Source organism: Alexandromys fortis, unplaced genomic scaffold (assembly GCF_014885135.2).
Source record: "Alexandromys fortis isolate MF-2015 unplaced genomic scaffold, M_Fortis_MF-2015_v1.1 scaffold_64, whole genome shotgun sequence".
Lineage (NCBI taxonomy): Eukaryota > Metazoa > Chordata > Mammalia > Rodentia > Cricetidae > Alexandromys > Alexandromys fortis.
Genome location: NW_026067976.1, coordinates 1,237,645 through 1,252,748, shown reverse-complemented (window position 1 = coordinate 1,252,748; position 15,104 = coordinate 1,237,645). Strand labels below are relative to the sequence as shown.

Sequence of the window (15,104 nt, the reverse complement as noted above, 5' to 3'; positions counted from 1 at the left end):
ATTCTGAAGCAACAGGACCATTGCCATCAGACATCCTGCTGTTGTCCAGAGTCAGGTTGATGTTGCAGCTGCGCCGGGCATCCTGCCAGCAGGTTCTGTGCTAACTCCTGGCTGCAGCACACCTCCCTACCCTCTATGTCTGCCAGCCCAAGTCGTGCCAGGCTCGATCTTTGTGCTTGTAGCCTACAGACAACACTGCGACCTCCCCTACACTCTGTCTCCTAGTAAGGTAAGAAGTCCCAGCCTTGGCTGCAGCAGATCCATGCTGGGCTCTGGTGTGCTGGTCTAGGAATGATCCTATTCAGTTATGACCTATTTCCATGGGAGCCCTAGGTTATTGCACACCTCTGTGTCTCCAGGCAAGACCACTGTGACTGTAGGCTGCAGGCAGCACTGCTGCCCTGCTCCCTCTGTTTCCCAGAAGGGCAAGCAAGACTGGCCACAGACACAGTAGTTCCATGCCTAGGAGCTGGTCAGTTGGCCAAGGAAAGACCCTATCAGCAAATGTTCTTCAGGAGCTCAAGAGAACTGCACATCTCCCTGTCATTGATGCCGGCAGCCCTATGGCTCACCAGCAATGATCGTTGTCCCTATTGCCTGCTGACTCAGATGTGGCTCTGTTCTACCATCTTTCCTTTCAAATTTGTAAGTCCACATTTTAAAATCATCTTCACATGGTCCCTGTCTTATTTTCTTCTTAGATATTCTGGAGCTATTGTGGACCCTGCAGACCCCTTTTCCCTGTGGTGTCACCCCGCTGAACATCCATGGGTCTCTGAGCCTCCACGGAGTTCGGCAACATGTGCTAGAAGTTCCTGCCATCTTTGGTCAATGAGATTTAGATATTAATATATAATAATTCTCCTTTACATTTCAATAAAGGTATAAAACTTTAACTTCTAAATATATTTGAGTTATATTTTCTTTATTATTTTTATTATTTTTAATCAGAGTTTCTCTATGGAGCTCAGGCTGTCCTGAAACTTATCTTCTAATATAATTAATTTATCTTCCTACATAAGTAACGCCCTTCCTCTGCCTCCCAAATGTGAATAATAAAATCTTGATCAAGCACATTTGACTCAACTTGTATCTTCTTCATTTAATTTACCATTATTCATTATTGCGTATGTGTGTGGTTGTAGGATATACACATATTTGTGTGTTTGCATTTGAGTGTGTGCTTATGCAGATTGATGTAAGATGCCAATGTCCAGTTCCCAACTCACTCACTCCATGCCTTGTATTCTGGGACAGGTCCTCTCACTTAAGCTACAATGAGACATTGCAGGTAGTTTGGATGGTCTTGGCACTCTAGGGACATGGTTGTGTCCCTTCCAAAGTGTCAGGATGACAAGCATGTGCTTACTATCATTTTTTTTGCATCAGTACTACTTATGCTCCTCCTCCTCCTCCTCCTCCTCGCTGCTTCTTTGTGCAAAGGAATAAAGAACATGAAGCAGTAACATACATGGGTTGATTTATTCCATTTACCCTCAGATGCAATTAGATAGTTTTCTCCTGCCATCGCAGATCTTTCTGGACTCTGAGAGATTTAATGGGCTTAGCCCCAAAATAAAACTCGATTGCCTAGTGTGGCAGTCTTCTGTGCTGCCTGTGGGTCAAGGTGTAGGTAGTATCCTCAGCTCTTTCTGCAGAAGCGTGTCTGCCTGAATGCTGCGGCCGTGTTTCCCACCATGATGATAACGGACTCTACCTCTGAAACTGTAAGTCAATCCCAATTAAAATTTTTCTTTATAAGAATCTCTGTGGTCATGACGTCTCTTCGCAGCAATAGAAGCCATGTGTTTATGCTTTAACAAATAAAGCTTGCCTGAAGATCAGAGTAGGGAGCTACACAGGCTAGTTAGCCACAGAGGCCAGGCAGTGATGGCACACATCTTTAATCTCAGCCCTCAGGAGACAGAGGCAGATGGATTTCTGTAAATTTAGGACCACCCAGGGCTACGCGAGATTGAATCAGTCTAAAAGAGAAACAGAGGTAAGCGGTGGTGACTCACACCTTTAATCCCAGCACCAGGGAGGTGTAAACAGGAAGGGATATGGCTGGGTGGAGAGAGGAATAAAAGGGAGGAAACAGGGGCTCAGGGCATTAAGTCTGAGGTTCATAGAGACAACATTCAGTCTGAGGATTCCTGGAGACAGGATGGCCCATTTGGTCTGAGGATTCAGTGGAAGAAAGTACTAGTGGCCTACTGCTCTGCTTCTCTGATCTTTTAGCATTTACCCCTATGTCTACGACGTGGGGGTTTTTATTAATAAGACCAATTAGAATTCGAGCTACAAAATCCTAACTAAGACAGATTGAATTGAACATGAAGATTTATTGGAAATATAGTCACTTTCATAACACCATTGTATTTAATCAACGCAGATTTTCCCACTGAATTTTAGTAGCTGATTTACTACTGCTATCTCACTTGGATGATTCACCAGCTCCATTCTTCAGCTTTCATTCCCAATGACATCATAGTTTTTGGTTCATTGCCGCAAGCCAACGTCAGGGTATTCTTTCTAAGAGAGTAGAAAAGAGAAAGAAAGCAGATTTGGGAACTTCTACCATCAAACCAACACCTCGAGAAAAGATAGAAAGAGCTAATGGAAAAGTATAGACAGTTGAGGCACTGAAAGTCTTTGCTGTCTGTCACAATTGCCTGTGTTCTGATTCAGCCATAGCTTGGCTGACACTTTCAGGTACTAGAGCCATGCATGCGAGAACAAGCCCTCAGGCAGAGGTGGCTAATGGCCTTGGAGAGCTTAAAGGGCCCCGTGTGACCCTTTAATAGTTGCATCATCTACATATGAAGCAGCTGCGTGAGCCTTTGCAAGCATGTGTGAGCTCTATCATCTGCATATGACGTAATCACGCCATCCTCCTGTGCACATGCGCTAGGCAGCCTTTAAAAGCTAGACACGCCATCTTCAGCCCTCTCTCTGTCTCTGTCTCTCTTTCCTTCTCTCAGGCCTGCACACACACACACACCTCAATAAACTCCTAAGCGGGTTCGTTGTGTGTTCCGTGTTTCCTTCTCATCTGCGCCAGGTAATTACAGCCTGAACATCTTTACAATGAGACACATTGGAACTGAAGATCAATCGCTAAAATCAATACTCAATAAGGAACTGATGTCTTATAATTACTTCATATAGAGATCATTGACCTAGACCAAAACTGAAAGTCCATATAAGCATATGCATTATAAACAACACACTGCTTAATAGCAGCAAAACTATATATAATATTGTACATACGTGTGCACACAGCTTTCTTTCTGATACACTCCCAGTACCTTGCTCTCCCAAACCCCATTATTCACCCTCATTGACCTGGTTTCCTGCTCCCTGATGTGGAAAGCCCCAGTGTGTGCTCCTCATTCTGTCCTCATTCACCACCTCTGTTCAGTAGACAACTGATATCTCTTACGTCTGGAATTCTGGTGGTTAATTTTTTCCTGGAAACACATAACCACAAGTGAAACCAAAAACCAAGCAACTCGAGGATTTGAGAAGCTCTCATGTGAAAGAATTTGGAACTGAGAGAATGTTCTTCTAATGACCTAATGCCTATGAAGAGGGGAGGGAGGGAGGGAATCAGAAAAGAAACAACAATCTGCAACGCTGGCAAACATTTAGAGAGGAAGAGAGTCCCTAGTAGCCATCACTTTCAAAAAAGAAAGAGATCAACTCTGGCATGTTCTCTGAAGAAATGTTTCCTAGAGGATTTTCCTCCACAGTCAACACGGGATTTGCCAAAAGAACTGACTTCAGTTTGGAAGACTCAGGTCCCTTCACCTCTTATCCGAGGGAGGGAGCATCCTCCGAGGTCCACGCGGGTCATGTCTTCTGGACAATGGACAGCTTGATGTGCACAAAATGGTTACTGAGAGTTGTTTATCCCTCTAACCTTCTGCAGAGGAAGACCAGCCCTCTCACATGCTCCAGCAGGTTATAAACGGGGTAGATGTTAGGATGGTGACAGTACCAATACAGCACTGCTTTGTTCTTTGGGATCTTCATGGTTCCATTGCTTTAAAAGTGATATTCTGATCTCTGTGAGTTCGAGACCAGCCTGGTCTACAGAGCTAGTTCCAGGACAGGCTCCAAAAGCCACAGAGCCAAAAAAAAAAGTGATATTCTGGGAGAAACATAATTTAAATTTTGATACAGATTGTGTGGTGGTTTGAATAGGAATGGTACCCATAGACTGATATGTCTGAATGCTTGACCTGTAGGGAGTGGCACTGTTAGGAGATATGGCTTTGTTGGAGTATGTGTGGCCTTGTTGTAGGAAGTGTGTCACTGTGATATTGGCTTTGAGGTATTATATACTCAAGCGTGGCCTAGTGTGGCAGTCCCCTTCTGCTGCCTGTGGATCAAGGTGTAGAATTCTCAGCTCCTTCTTTAGTATCACGTCTGTCTGCATGCTGTCTTATTTCCCACTATGATGATAATGGACTACACCTCCGAGAGTGTAAATCAGTCCTATTGAGAGGTTTCCCTTATTCAGAATTGGTGTGTTCATGGTCTCTCTTTACAGCAATAGAAACCTTAACTAAGACAGGGACCATGCTGTGTGGATGGCTGATTGCTCCCAAAGTGGCCTTGGATTTGGGAACACCATCACCTTCCTAGCTACACTAATCGCTCAGTTTCTTGTGTGTAATGGGATCTACCAGTACACATCTCCAGATTTCCTCTATATTTGTTCTTGACTCCCGTGTTTCTTTTTTCTCAGGAGGCATCGCAGTGGGGAACATAGGATGACAGTTAGCTATGGGTGTTTTGAAAAAGTCCCACAGTGACTGCGCTTCAGAGCATGGCTCAGAGCAGAAGCAGGGTGCAGAGACACTGGTCCTGGGTGTGATGAAAATGATCTTTTTCCTCGTTTAGACTGGGCTGACCATGATAAATGACTCCTGAAGAAGTGTTCTCTTGGTCTCGACTAGCAGGTGGCAAGGACCACTTACACAAACATCTTACCTTGCTCACCTACCCTCACACCTGTCTGCACTGAATCATTCCATCCCAGGGTTTATGTAAGGGTTGAATGGGGAGGGTCAGTTTCCCAAGTGTTATATTTCATTCATCAATCAAAGCAAGTTGCCATATTTCAAGGCTTTGAATCAAAATGGACTGCCAACCTGCAGTTTTGTGTCAGTGCCCAAAAAAGAAAGTAATAAGAGTATTTACCAAGAATCAAAGCACAGGGTTGTGTAAAGGGGAGGGGGCAGCAGTGAGTTGAAGGAAGGTCATGTTTCCCGTAGATCCCAGGGCAGCCACAACTCCAGGTCACTCTCAAGCAGGTGCTCACATGTGCGTCTCACCAGTGTGGGAACTATGTTTTTCAGGGCCAGGGGTATTGTAATAGGAGGAACTGCGGGCTGCTTGTCATCCCGGCCACCCAGCTAGCTTATGCCCGAAATAGTTACACGGAAACTGTATTCATTTAATCATTGCCTGGCCCATTATCTCCAGCCCCTTATCGGCTAACTCTCACATATTGATCGAACCCATTTCTAATAATCTGTATCACCACTTGACTGTGGCTTACTGGCATGAGTCTAACCAGCGTCCGTCTCGGAAAAGAGCCATGGCGTCTTCTTCCCAGCATTCTGTTCTGTCTACTCCACCCACCTAATTCTCTGTCCTATTAAAAGGCCAAGGCAGTCTCTTTATTTAACCAATAAAAATAACACGTAGACAGAAGACCTTCCTGCACCACAGGGGTTTGTAGACAGTCTTACTGAGAATCAAGGGCAATGCAATGTCACATCTCTGCACTGTGGTGCTGGACTTTTCTCCTCAATTTGAATGAAGTTTTGTCTATGATCAGGACCATCTATGAGTGAGCCGCTGTCTGAGCTGTTTCAGTTGTAATAAGCCAAAATTGTTTCTGTCATGCCAGAGCGGAAACTTTGGAGCAGGCAATCTGTGATCGGCTTGTAAAAGTTGAGTGTGCATGTCACTGCATTGAATACACAGTGTCCTGTATGTGCTGAATGGTGTAAACCACGTGTGACCTAACTTCCAAGTACTGGGGTCTTCAAATACAAGTGCAGACTGAAAACCAATCTGAGCCCTCTATTCTCTTAAATATTATTTGTTTGCTTGCTTGTTTGACTGCATGAGCTGTTCCTAGAGAAGGGTTCTTGGATCACTCAGAGCCATTTACAGCAAGCGCGACGGTACTTGTACGAGCTGTGCAATCTCTCAGTCACACCCTCCACTACCCTAATCCTCTGACACATTCCAGTTTTGTGAGTTTAGTCATTTTTGCTTACAATTTTACCTTTTTGTATTCTGCAGTGTAAGTGCTTTGGTGTTTTTTGTTGTTGTTGTTGTTTTTTTTTTTTTCCCACGGAACTGACTCGATGAAACAGAGTTCCCAGGCAGGACAGAAGCTTGGTGCCTGTGTGCATTTGGGCTTGGGTTCACTCACTGGGATTTTGCTTATTTTGTTTTGAGGAAAATGTTTGGAATAAACTGGTTTTCTAAAAGAAGAGAAAATGGGTTGTTCTGGACTTTGGAACAATGCCTGACATTTCCTGAAAATGAAAACAAATGGCTGGTCCTTCGAATGCACTCTTCAGCCAAGACATCAGTGTCTCAGGAAAACCACAGGAGACTGGAAGAAGAGCAAGGGACTTGGTGATGGACTTGACCATATGCAGAGAGCTATTTTCCCTCTAAAACTGGAAATAAATCTGTTAGGAACAGTGTAGACAAAGAGTGTGATGCCAAAAATGTGTATGCCGTAAGTTTACTGTAGGAACACTGAACCAAAGTGATTGAATTTGTAAAAATGGTAACTAGTATCAAGCACATCCACTGTCCCAGATAGGAACACCCAGTGAGGTTCATGTCCATGCTAAGTGTGCAACACTGTGCTCTTTTGCTTTTTTTAAATTTTTATTAAGGATTCAAAACCCCCAAAATGTTAGTAATAAAAGATACAGAAGAAGAAAAATTACTAAATATTATAAGGTGCCTACTGAATCATGAAACCACAGGAGTATGTTTGGCAATAGGGCATATAGTTCTGTAATTAAGGACATGGGTAGAGATAAAAATTCACACACGGCAATGATGCCAGGAAGTAGTGAATTTTATTTGCGCTATCACATGTAGGCTGACAATCCACTTTATGCCCGAGTAGAGAGGGCACAGGTTCAAGTCTCCCTGCTTTATAAGTAACACTCACACATAACAATTTTGGAAAGTGTTCAGGCAATAGAGACAAAGATAGAAGATAATTTGGGGTATCCTTACAGCCATTCAATGAGGATAACTCTTAAAAGAGAAAAGCAACACCCACCCTGGCTTAAAGAGAGAGAGAAAATGGGATGGAACTGGTGGCTGTGTGCGTATTGCCTAAGTCAGCACATGTAATCTCAGAAAACACCATGAGCGGTAGTGTGAGAAGAAACCGTGCAGTGAGATGGAGACCTTGAAAATAAATTTAGGAATAGAAATGGCAATATGGACTGCGCTCCTAAAACTTAGAGATTCTACTACCTAAGACAATAAGTAGCAAACTCATTCATGGGAACCACTAAGAAAACAGCACAGAGAAGGAAAATACAGCAAGAATCTTGCAGATTAATCCAAGGAGCAAGGCTTTCAACAGAGAAAATTAGACATTCCTGAAGGAAAAACAAGAGAGCCAATCGTCACAGAAATTGAGATGAAACAATAAGACAATTCACATTATATGTAGATTAAAAAAAATAGGCACAGATAACTCATGTGGAAAATGAAGATCCACACTTTTGCTTGAAAATGTAGAAAGGAAAAAAAAAACTTCCCCAAATAGATATAACCATGAAGGAATTAATAAGACAAGGATAAAGATAAAAAGGGAAATCAAAATTAGTAACAAACAAGAAATAAGCATTTCTGGACAGCTAGAAAGCAAACTTCCATCAGAGACAGCAGGTGCCATCAACTTAAACAACTGAGAAACAACTAGAACTTAACACAAATACGAGGAACCGAACGCAAATTTTTGAGACGTTGCAACTAAAGACATTAGATATCAGACTAAGGGTTTAAAAATAAAATGACAGTACAAACACATACAGCTAAAAAAGAAGCAAACAAACAAAAAACAACGAAACCCAGACAACCATAGATACCTAGTGAAAATTACTCAAAAAAAAAGCTGAAAAAAAGATGACAGAAAAATAATACAAGTGGGAGAACATAGCGTTTAGTTCAGAAGAGCAGAGGATCTGATCTCACAGAACCAGAGACACAAGCACCTACCTCAGTGAAGCACTCTGGGGCAGAGCAAGAAGACTTCTGACAGGAAATGCCATTGCCCTGAGTGTGGGGTTTAAGCAAAGAGAGACAGGGAGGTCCAGCCAGGAAATCCATCCTCCTGATAGAATCCAACATGGGTCGATTCAGCAGAGCTGCAAGAGGAGCTTGTCCAGCTTCAAAAGTTCCCCTCTCTGGGACAATCTTTTCCTCCTGGGCTAGCCAGCTCTGGTCTATTCAGCCCCCACTGACCAGTTTCCTATTCCGGCCCAAAGAGAGCTAGAAAGCTACTCGCCCCAGACACACCACTCTGAGAATCAGACCAGAGAAAACCATATAAAAGTACGGCTCTCTGGCATTCGGAGCACCCACATTCACTCCACCATGTGTCCTCGGTCCAATCAAGTCCATCTAGACCTAAGTTCCAGGCAGTTGTCTTCCTGATCGGCTGAGCAGAGCTCCTGGTGGCTCCCGCTCTCATCTTAATGACTCAGTGATCCAACTCCTTGAGCCTGCTGAGAAGTGCACTATTAAAGCAAAAGCAAATCTCCTGGCTCAATGAGTCTAAAGCCTTGCTTTAAGCGTGAGCTCTCTTTGGACTTCTCTGTAATCGTAACATTTCAGCATGGTGCCTGTGCTTCTGCTCTTGATGAGCATAAACCTGGGCTGCAGCACTGCTTGCTCACTTGAACGGAGTGCGTTTTGGAGAATCGATTCCCAGCGCACGGACACTCTACAGTTATTAAAAGAGATGAAAATCATGCCGGTCCTCTCCTGCCTACAAGACAGAACCGATTTTAAATGTCCCTGGAAGAAAGGCCATATCATCCAAGGAAAGCAGAGAGAAGTAGCCACCTGTTGCTACTCTGAGATGCTCAGGCAGGTTCTCCAGCTCTTCAGGCCACGGGCCACAAGAGATGCCTGGCCAGAGAGGACACTCGGGCGGCTTCTCACTAGTCTGTTGAGTGGCCTGGAGGCTCTGGAGGGGTCAGCGGAGCAAACACCTCCCTGTCTGCCTACTTTGGCCATGGCCATCCGCACCTACTTCTTAAGAATCTCCCGCTATCTGGAGGGAAAGGGATACAGCCCTTGCTCCTGGGAGATTGTCAGAGCAGAAATGCAAGTGGCCCTTTCCACATTCCCGGTGCCTGCAGAGAGAACGTCCAGGAAGAGAAGAAGCTCCATGCAGGAATCCCCTCTGAGGTGACAGCATGTTCAGGGCCTCAGGTCAGAGCACACACTAAACCAGATGCAAGAAGACTTCATCGAAAGAGTTGGTGACATCATACACCGTTTGAAAAGGGTCTCGTACATCATGCTCTTAGACTAGGAGAACGGAAGTGTGTGTGTGTGATGTATCCTATCTGACTACTAATAAATTGATGATTCCAAACGGACTGGACAGGTGTCAATTCCTAGGGGGACTTAGACAAGGGCCACGGGGGTGGTAAGATGAACCATTGTGCGGAAAGTACTTTCGCAGGTGGCAGGAATTGAAGCCATTACTTGATGGGTGTGAGGGTTCTAACTTCCTTCTGTTAACGAGGAGCTCAGGACTCTCAGTCTGGAGTCAGAAGGCTACCTCATCCTTGGGCATGGAAAGGGTCCTAGCAAGGAATGGCTAAGGCCCTGGATGATTGCTGCCAGGGCCCTCCTGCAAGTCCCTGGCCTTCCTTGTCTCTGTGACTTTGCACACACGACACCAACTGTTTCCCCACTGTGGGCAAGATGAGTGGCCATCTGTTGCAGAGGATGGAGCATCCTGTGATTCACCAAGGATGGTGCACCGTGACCATGTGACCGGACTCTCCCAAGACTACAGGAGACCAACAACATCAGTGCGCTGTTCAGGCAGCCTGCACCTGTCCTCACGGGACAGTGCCTTGCTCTAATCATCCCAAAGCAAGCCACTGAGGGACATGAGGCAGGAAGAGTCACGTGTCAGCAGAAAGACCCTCCGTGGTGTCCTTAAGTTGTCCTGCTACTTTGCAGAATGATCAGCCATATCTCTTGTGTCTTCCATTCCAATTATCGGTTTATCTTGTGGACATTCTCAGAGTACGGGAAACATCAACCTGGGCCTACTTTGAAGATTGCGAGGTACATGAAATGTCACCTGTTCATGGTCACCATCTCTCGGCGACTTTCAGGAAGGAATGTAGTGGACAGACCTAGGAAGGGTCCCAGTGTAGAGTGGAAGAGAGGGAGAGAGAAAGAGAGGGGTGGGGGTGAGATGAGTGTGTGTATTTTGTGTGTGTGTGTGTGTGTGTGTGTGTGTGTGGTGGAGGGAATGCAAGCATGCACAGAAAACATGACACAACAGTCCAGGATGTGACCGAATGCCCAACCATTCAAGGCATTTTAGGTTGCCAGAGTGACCAGGACACTATATTTGCGCACCAAGAATCCTCGCGGGTGTCACCGAACCCCTCTCTTTACAGCCTGGACATTGACCCTCCTAGTGACTCTGCTGCTGCCAGAGTCCAGGCCATCCTGCTCTGTCCTGTCCAGTAGTGGACACCTGCTGGAAGCTGCCGCCTGGAAAAATGGGAGGAGACTCTCCAGGAAGCAGTGGAGTTTTCTCTGCTGTGTGCTGTCTGCTACACAAGGGCAGGAATGACTCTGGGAGTCTCCGGGAGGAAGCCGATGACCAGCATGGGTGGAGATTCCTTGGGCAATCCCTGTCTTCTGAGAGGGGTCCTGAGGTTTCCAGCGATTTTTCTTGGATGGGAGTCAGTGGAGATGTTCTCCTCTGGCTTCCATCATCAATCCTTGGTCCCGTCAGCCTGGGTGTTGATGCAGCCAGGGTCCAGTGTCCTTTGCACTGAAGCGTCAGGGGAGGGAAAGGGAGGGGAGGGAAATGGTAAGGGAGGATAAAGGAGGCCCTGGGTACTCCTGACAGGCTGGTGGGGAAGAACTGATTTCCGGTTTCTCTAGAGTGCTTCACAAAAAACATCCATCAAACTCAGCAGGCTCCAGAAAGTGAAAGAGGATAGAGACAGCAGGATGTGGAGCTAAACACCTGTATGAGGAGCCAAACGCTACCATTTGGAAATCATTTAGACAGCAGACGAAACGTTTCAAAATACAATGAGAGTAGAAATGCAAGTAGCAGAGAGAGAGAGAGAGAGAGAGAGAGAGAGAGAGAGAGAGAGAGAGAGAGAGAGAACCCATCCGTGAAAAGCATAGACTTCCGGTGAAAGCAATTGTTGGTGAAAGCATACTGAAACTTGGGGTGGGAGAACCTTGCCTTTAGTTCCAGAGGCTCAGAGGATCTAACAAGTCCCAGAGAAAGGGGCACCACAGTGAAGCACTCTGAAGCAGAACAAGAGGATTTCCGACAGGAAATGTCATTGCCATGAGTGTGGGGTTGAAGCAAAGAAAGACAGGATCGCCATCCTCCTGGTTGAAGTCGCACTTGGTGCCCTTCAGCACAGTTCCCACGCGCAGGGGTCAAGCCTCTACCTCTGTCCTCTCTGGGCCCCACTTGATCTCTGGGGCCAGCAGTTCTGGTCTGTCCACCTTCTACTTCCTTTTTCCAATTTCTGCCCGCCCAAGGCCAGCTAGAAGACTACTGCAACCCACACACACCACTCTGAGATTCAGACCAGAGGAAAACATAGCAAAGCATAGCTCTCTGGATTTGGAGCACCCACATTCTCCCTGCAATGGGTCCTCTGTCCAATCAAGTCTCTGGAGACCTAGGTTCCAGGCGGAGGTCCGTCGGATCGGCAGAGCGCAGGCAGAACCAGGTCGGCCTTCTGGCTCCTTGCTGGGTGGCGCGAGCTCTCAGCGAAAGGACTCCGAGGGAGCCCAGACCCCAGTGCAGTCAAGCAGCTCCCTGAGCCTGCTGAGAAGTGCACTAGTAGAGTGGCAAAATCATCTGGCTCAATGGGTCTGAAGCCTTGCTTCACGCGCGCGCCCTCTGCCGGCCAGCTCCGGAATAGTTCCGTTTCCGCATGGTAGTGTAGTTCTGCTCTTGATGGGGGTGATGCTGGGCTGATGCAGCACAGCTTGCTCACTTGACTGGGGTGCATCTTGGAGAATCGATTCGCAGCGCGATAACACTCTACAGTCGCTACGAGACATGAAAATCATGCCGGGTCTCTCGTGCCTGAGAGAAAAAACGAGAGCAAGAGGATTTCTGACAGGAAATGCCATTGCCATGAGTGTGGGGTTGAAGCAAGGAAAGACAGGATCGCCTTCCTCTTGGTTGAAGTCCCACTTAATGCGGTTGGTTGAGCACAGCCACCGCGCACGGGGGTCAAGCCTCGACACATGTCCTCTCTGGGCCCCTCTTCCTCTCTGTGGCCAGCAGCTCTGGTCTTTCCAGCTTCTACTTCCCTATTTTCCATTCCAGTACCCCCAAGGCGAGCTAGAAGGCTACCGCCCCCACCCCCAACCCCCCCCCCCACACACACACACACTATCAGAGTCGGATAGAGGAAAACATACCAAAGTATGGCTCTCTGGATTTGGAGGCCCAAAATTCTCCGTGCCATGGGTCCCCTGTCCAATCAAGTCTGTCTAGACTTAGGTTCCAGGCAGCAGTCGACCAAATCGGCAGGGCACAGGCAGAACCAGGCCTGCAATCTGGCTCTTCCCTGGGTGGAGTGCACTCTCAGCAAAAGGACTCAAGAGTGAGCCCAGACCCTAGTATAGCCCACCAGCTCCCTCTGCCTGCTGAGAAGAGCACTACTTTTTTATTTTTCATTGCTTCATAAAGAAGACCATTTCCAATTCCCACTTCCTCATTTCCCTCCCGATGAGTCACTTACCCTCGCCTCCTCCCCCTGCCGTCCTAAGGGAGCACACTGGAATTGTTCTCTACTACAGTATAACTTGCTTCTTTGCCAATTACTACATTTTGGGGACAATTACTAACTAGCTATTTTGGGACTTACTTTGGAGGTAGGTTATGGAAGTATTATACTAGTTTATACCTGGGAATTTGGAGTATTTTAAAAAGCACTAGATTTGTGTACAAGTTCACTCACTATTAAAGCAGCAGCAAATCTCCTGGCTCAATGAGTCTAAAGCCTTGCTTTAAGCGTGAGCTCTCTTTGGACTTCTCTGTAATCGTAACATTTCAGCATGGTGCCTGTGCTTCTGCTCTTGATGAGCATAAACCTGGGCTGCAGCACTGCTTGCTCACTTGAACGGAGTGCGTTTTGGAGAATCGATTCCCAGCGCACGGACACTCTACAGTTATTAAAAGAGATGAAAATCATGCCGGTCCTCTCCTGCCTACAAGACAGAACCGATTTTAAATGTCCCTGGAAGAAAGGCCATATCATCCAAGGAAAGCAGAGAGAAGTAGCCACCTGTTGCTACTCTGAGATGCTCAGGCAGGTTCTCCAGCTCTTCAGGCCACGGGCCACAAGAGATGCCTGGCCAGAGAGGACACTCGGGCGGCTTCTCACTAGTCTGTTGAGTGGCCTGGAGGCTCTGGAGGGGTCAGCGGAGCAAACACCTCCCTGTCTGCCTACTTTGGCCATGGCCATCCGCACCTACTTCTTAAGAATCTCCCGCTATCTGGAGGGAAAGGGATACAGCCCTTGCTCCTGGGAGATTGTCAGAGCAGAAATGCAAGTGGCCCTTTCCACATTCCCGGTGCCTGCAGAGAGAACGTCCAGGAAGAGAAGAAGCTCCATGCAGGAATCCCCTCTGAGGTGACAGCATGCTCAGTTCTTCAGGTCGGAGCACACACACACACACACACATACACACACACACACACAGAGGCACAGAGAGAGAGAGAGAGAGAGAGAGAGAGAGAGAGAGAGAGAGAGAGAGAGAGTCCAAGTGCTACATGAGATGAAAGAAGTCTGAACCCAAGGAGTTGGCGCCAAATTCCACCTTTTGAAAAGGGTCTCCTACATCATGCTCTAAAACTGGGAGAATGGAAGGGTGTGTCTTCCGTATCCTATCTGATTACTAATAAATTGATGATTCCAAACGTTCTGGACAGTCAATTCATGGTGGGAGTTAGACAAGGGGCATGGGCGTTGTAAGATGGACCCTTGTGGGGCATGTTTTTTCCAATGTGGTAGTAACTGAGATCAGTACTTGGTAGGTCAGCGAGTTTTATCCTTCCTTCCATTAACTAGGAACTCAGGTGTCTTAGACTGGGGTTAGAAGGCTACCTCATCCTTGCTTATTGAAAGGACCCTAGTAATGGATGGCCAAGGCCCTGGAAAACTGCTTGCATGGTCCTGCTTCAAGTCCTGGGCTTTCGTTGTTTCTCTGCATTCGCACACACGACATCAACTGTGTCTCTGCTGTAGGCAAGATGTGTGTGACCATCTGTTGCAGAATATCGAGTGTCCAGTGATTCATCTGACATTGTGCATCGTGACAAGGTGCCTGGACTTTCCCAAGACCACAGAAGACCAACATCAACACTGCTCTGCTCAGACAGCCTGCACCTGTTCTCACAGGACAGTGCCTTGCTCTAATCAGCCCAAAGCAAGACACTGGGTGACATGATGCAGGATGAGTCAAGTGTGTGAGCAGAACGACCCTTTCTGGTCACTCTCACTGTGGCCCTGCTACCTTGCTGGGTGGTCAGCCGTGTTTCTTGTGCTTTCCTTTCTGCTTATTTTGTGGATCCCCTTAGAGTATGAGAAACAGCCACCTGGGCCTAATTTTAACATTGAAAGTTATACAACATGTCACCTCTTCGTGTTCACAGCCTCTTGTCGACTTTTAAGAAGCAAGGTGATGGACAGACCCAGGAAGGTTCACTGTGTGGAGAGGACCAATGAGAGAGAGAGAGAGAGAGAGAGAGAGAGAGAGAGAGAGAGAGAGAGAGAGAGAGAGAG

General features: G+C 46.7%; 2 protein-coding genes across 2 annotated transcripts; both read left to right on the top strand.

The window, feature by feature from the left end:
• The first annotated feature begins 8,905 nt into the window (after positions 1–8,905).
• LOC126510728 (interferon alpha-6-like) lies at positions 8,906–10,794 on the top strand. Its single transcript, XM_050157406.1, has 3 exons — positions 8,906–9,483; positions 10,273–10,380; positions 10,722–10,794. Exons 1-3 carry the CDS (start codon positions 8,906–8,908, stop codon positions 10,792–10,794), a joined length of 759 nt encoding a protein of 252 aa, XP_050013363.1.
• A 1,941-nt stretch (positions 10,795–12,735) lies between these two features.
• LOC126510727 (interferon alpha-6-like) lies at positions 12,736–13,956 on the top strand. Its single transcript, XM_050157405.1, has one exon. The coding sequence runs from the start codon at positions 13,375–13,377 to the stop codon at positions 13,954–13,956; it is 582 nt and encodes a 193-aa protein (XP_050013362.1). The 5' UTR covers positions 12,736–13,374.
• Positions 13,957–15,104: the final 1,148 nt, after the last annotated feature.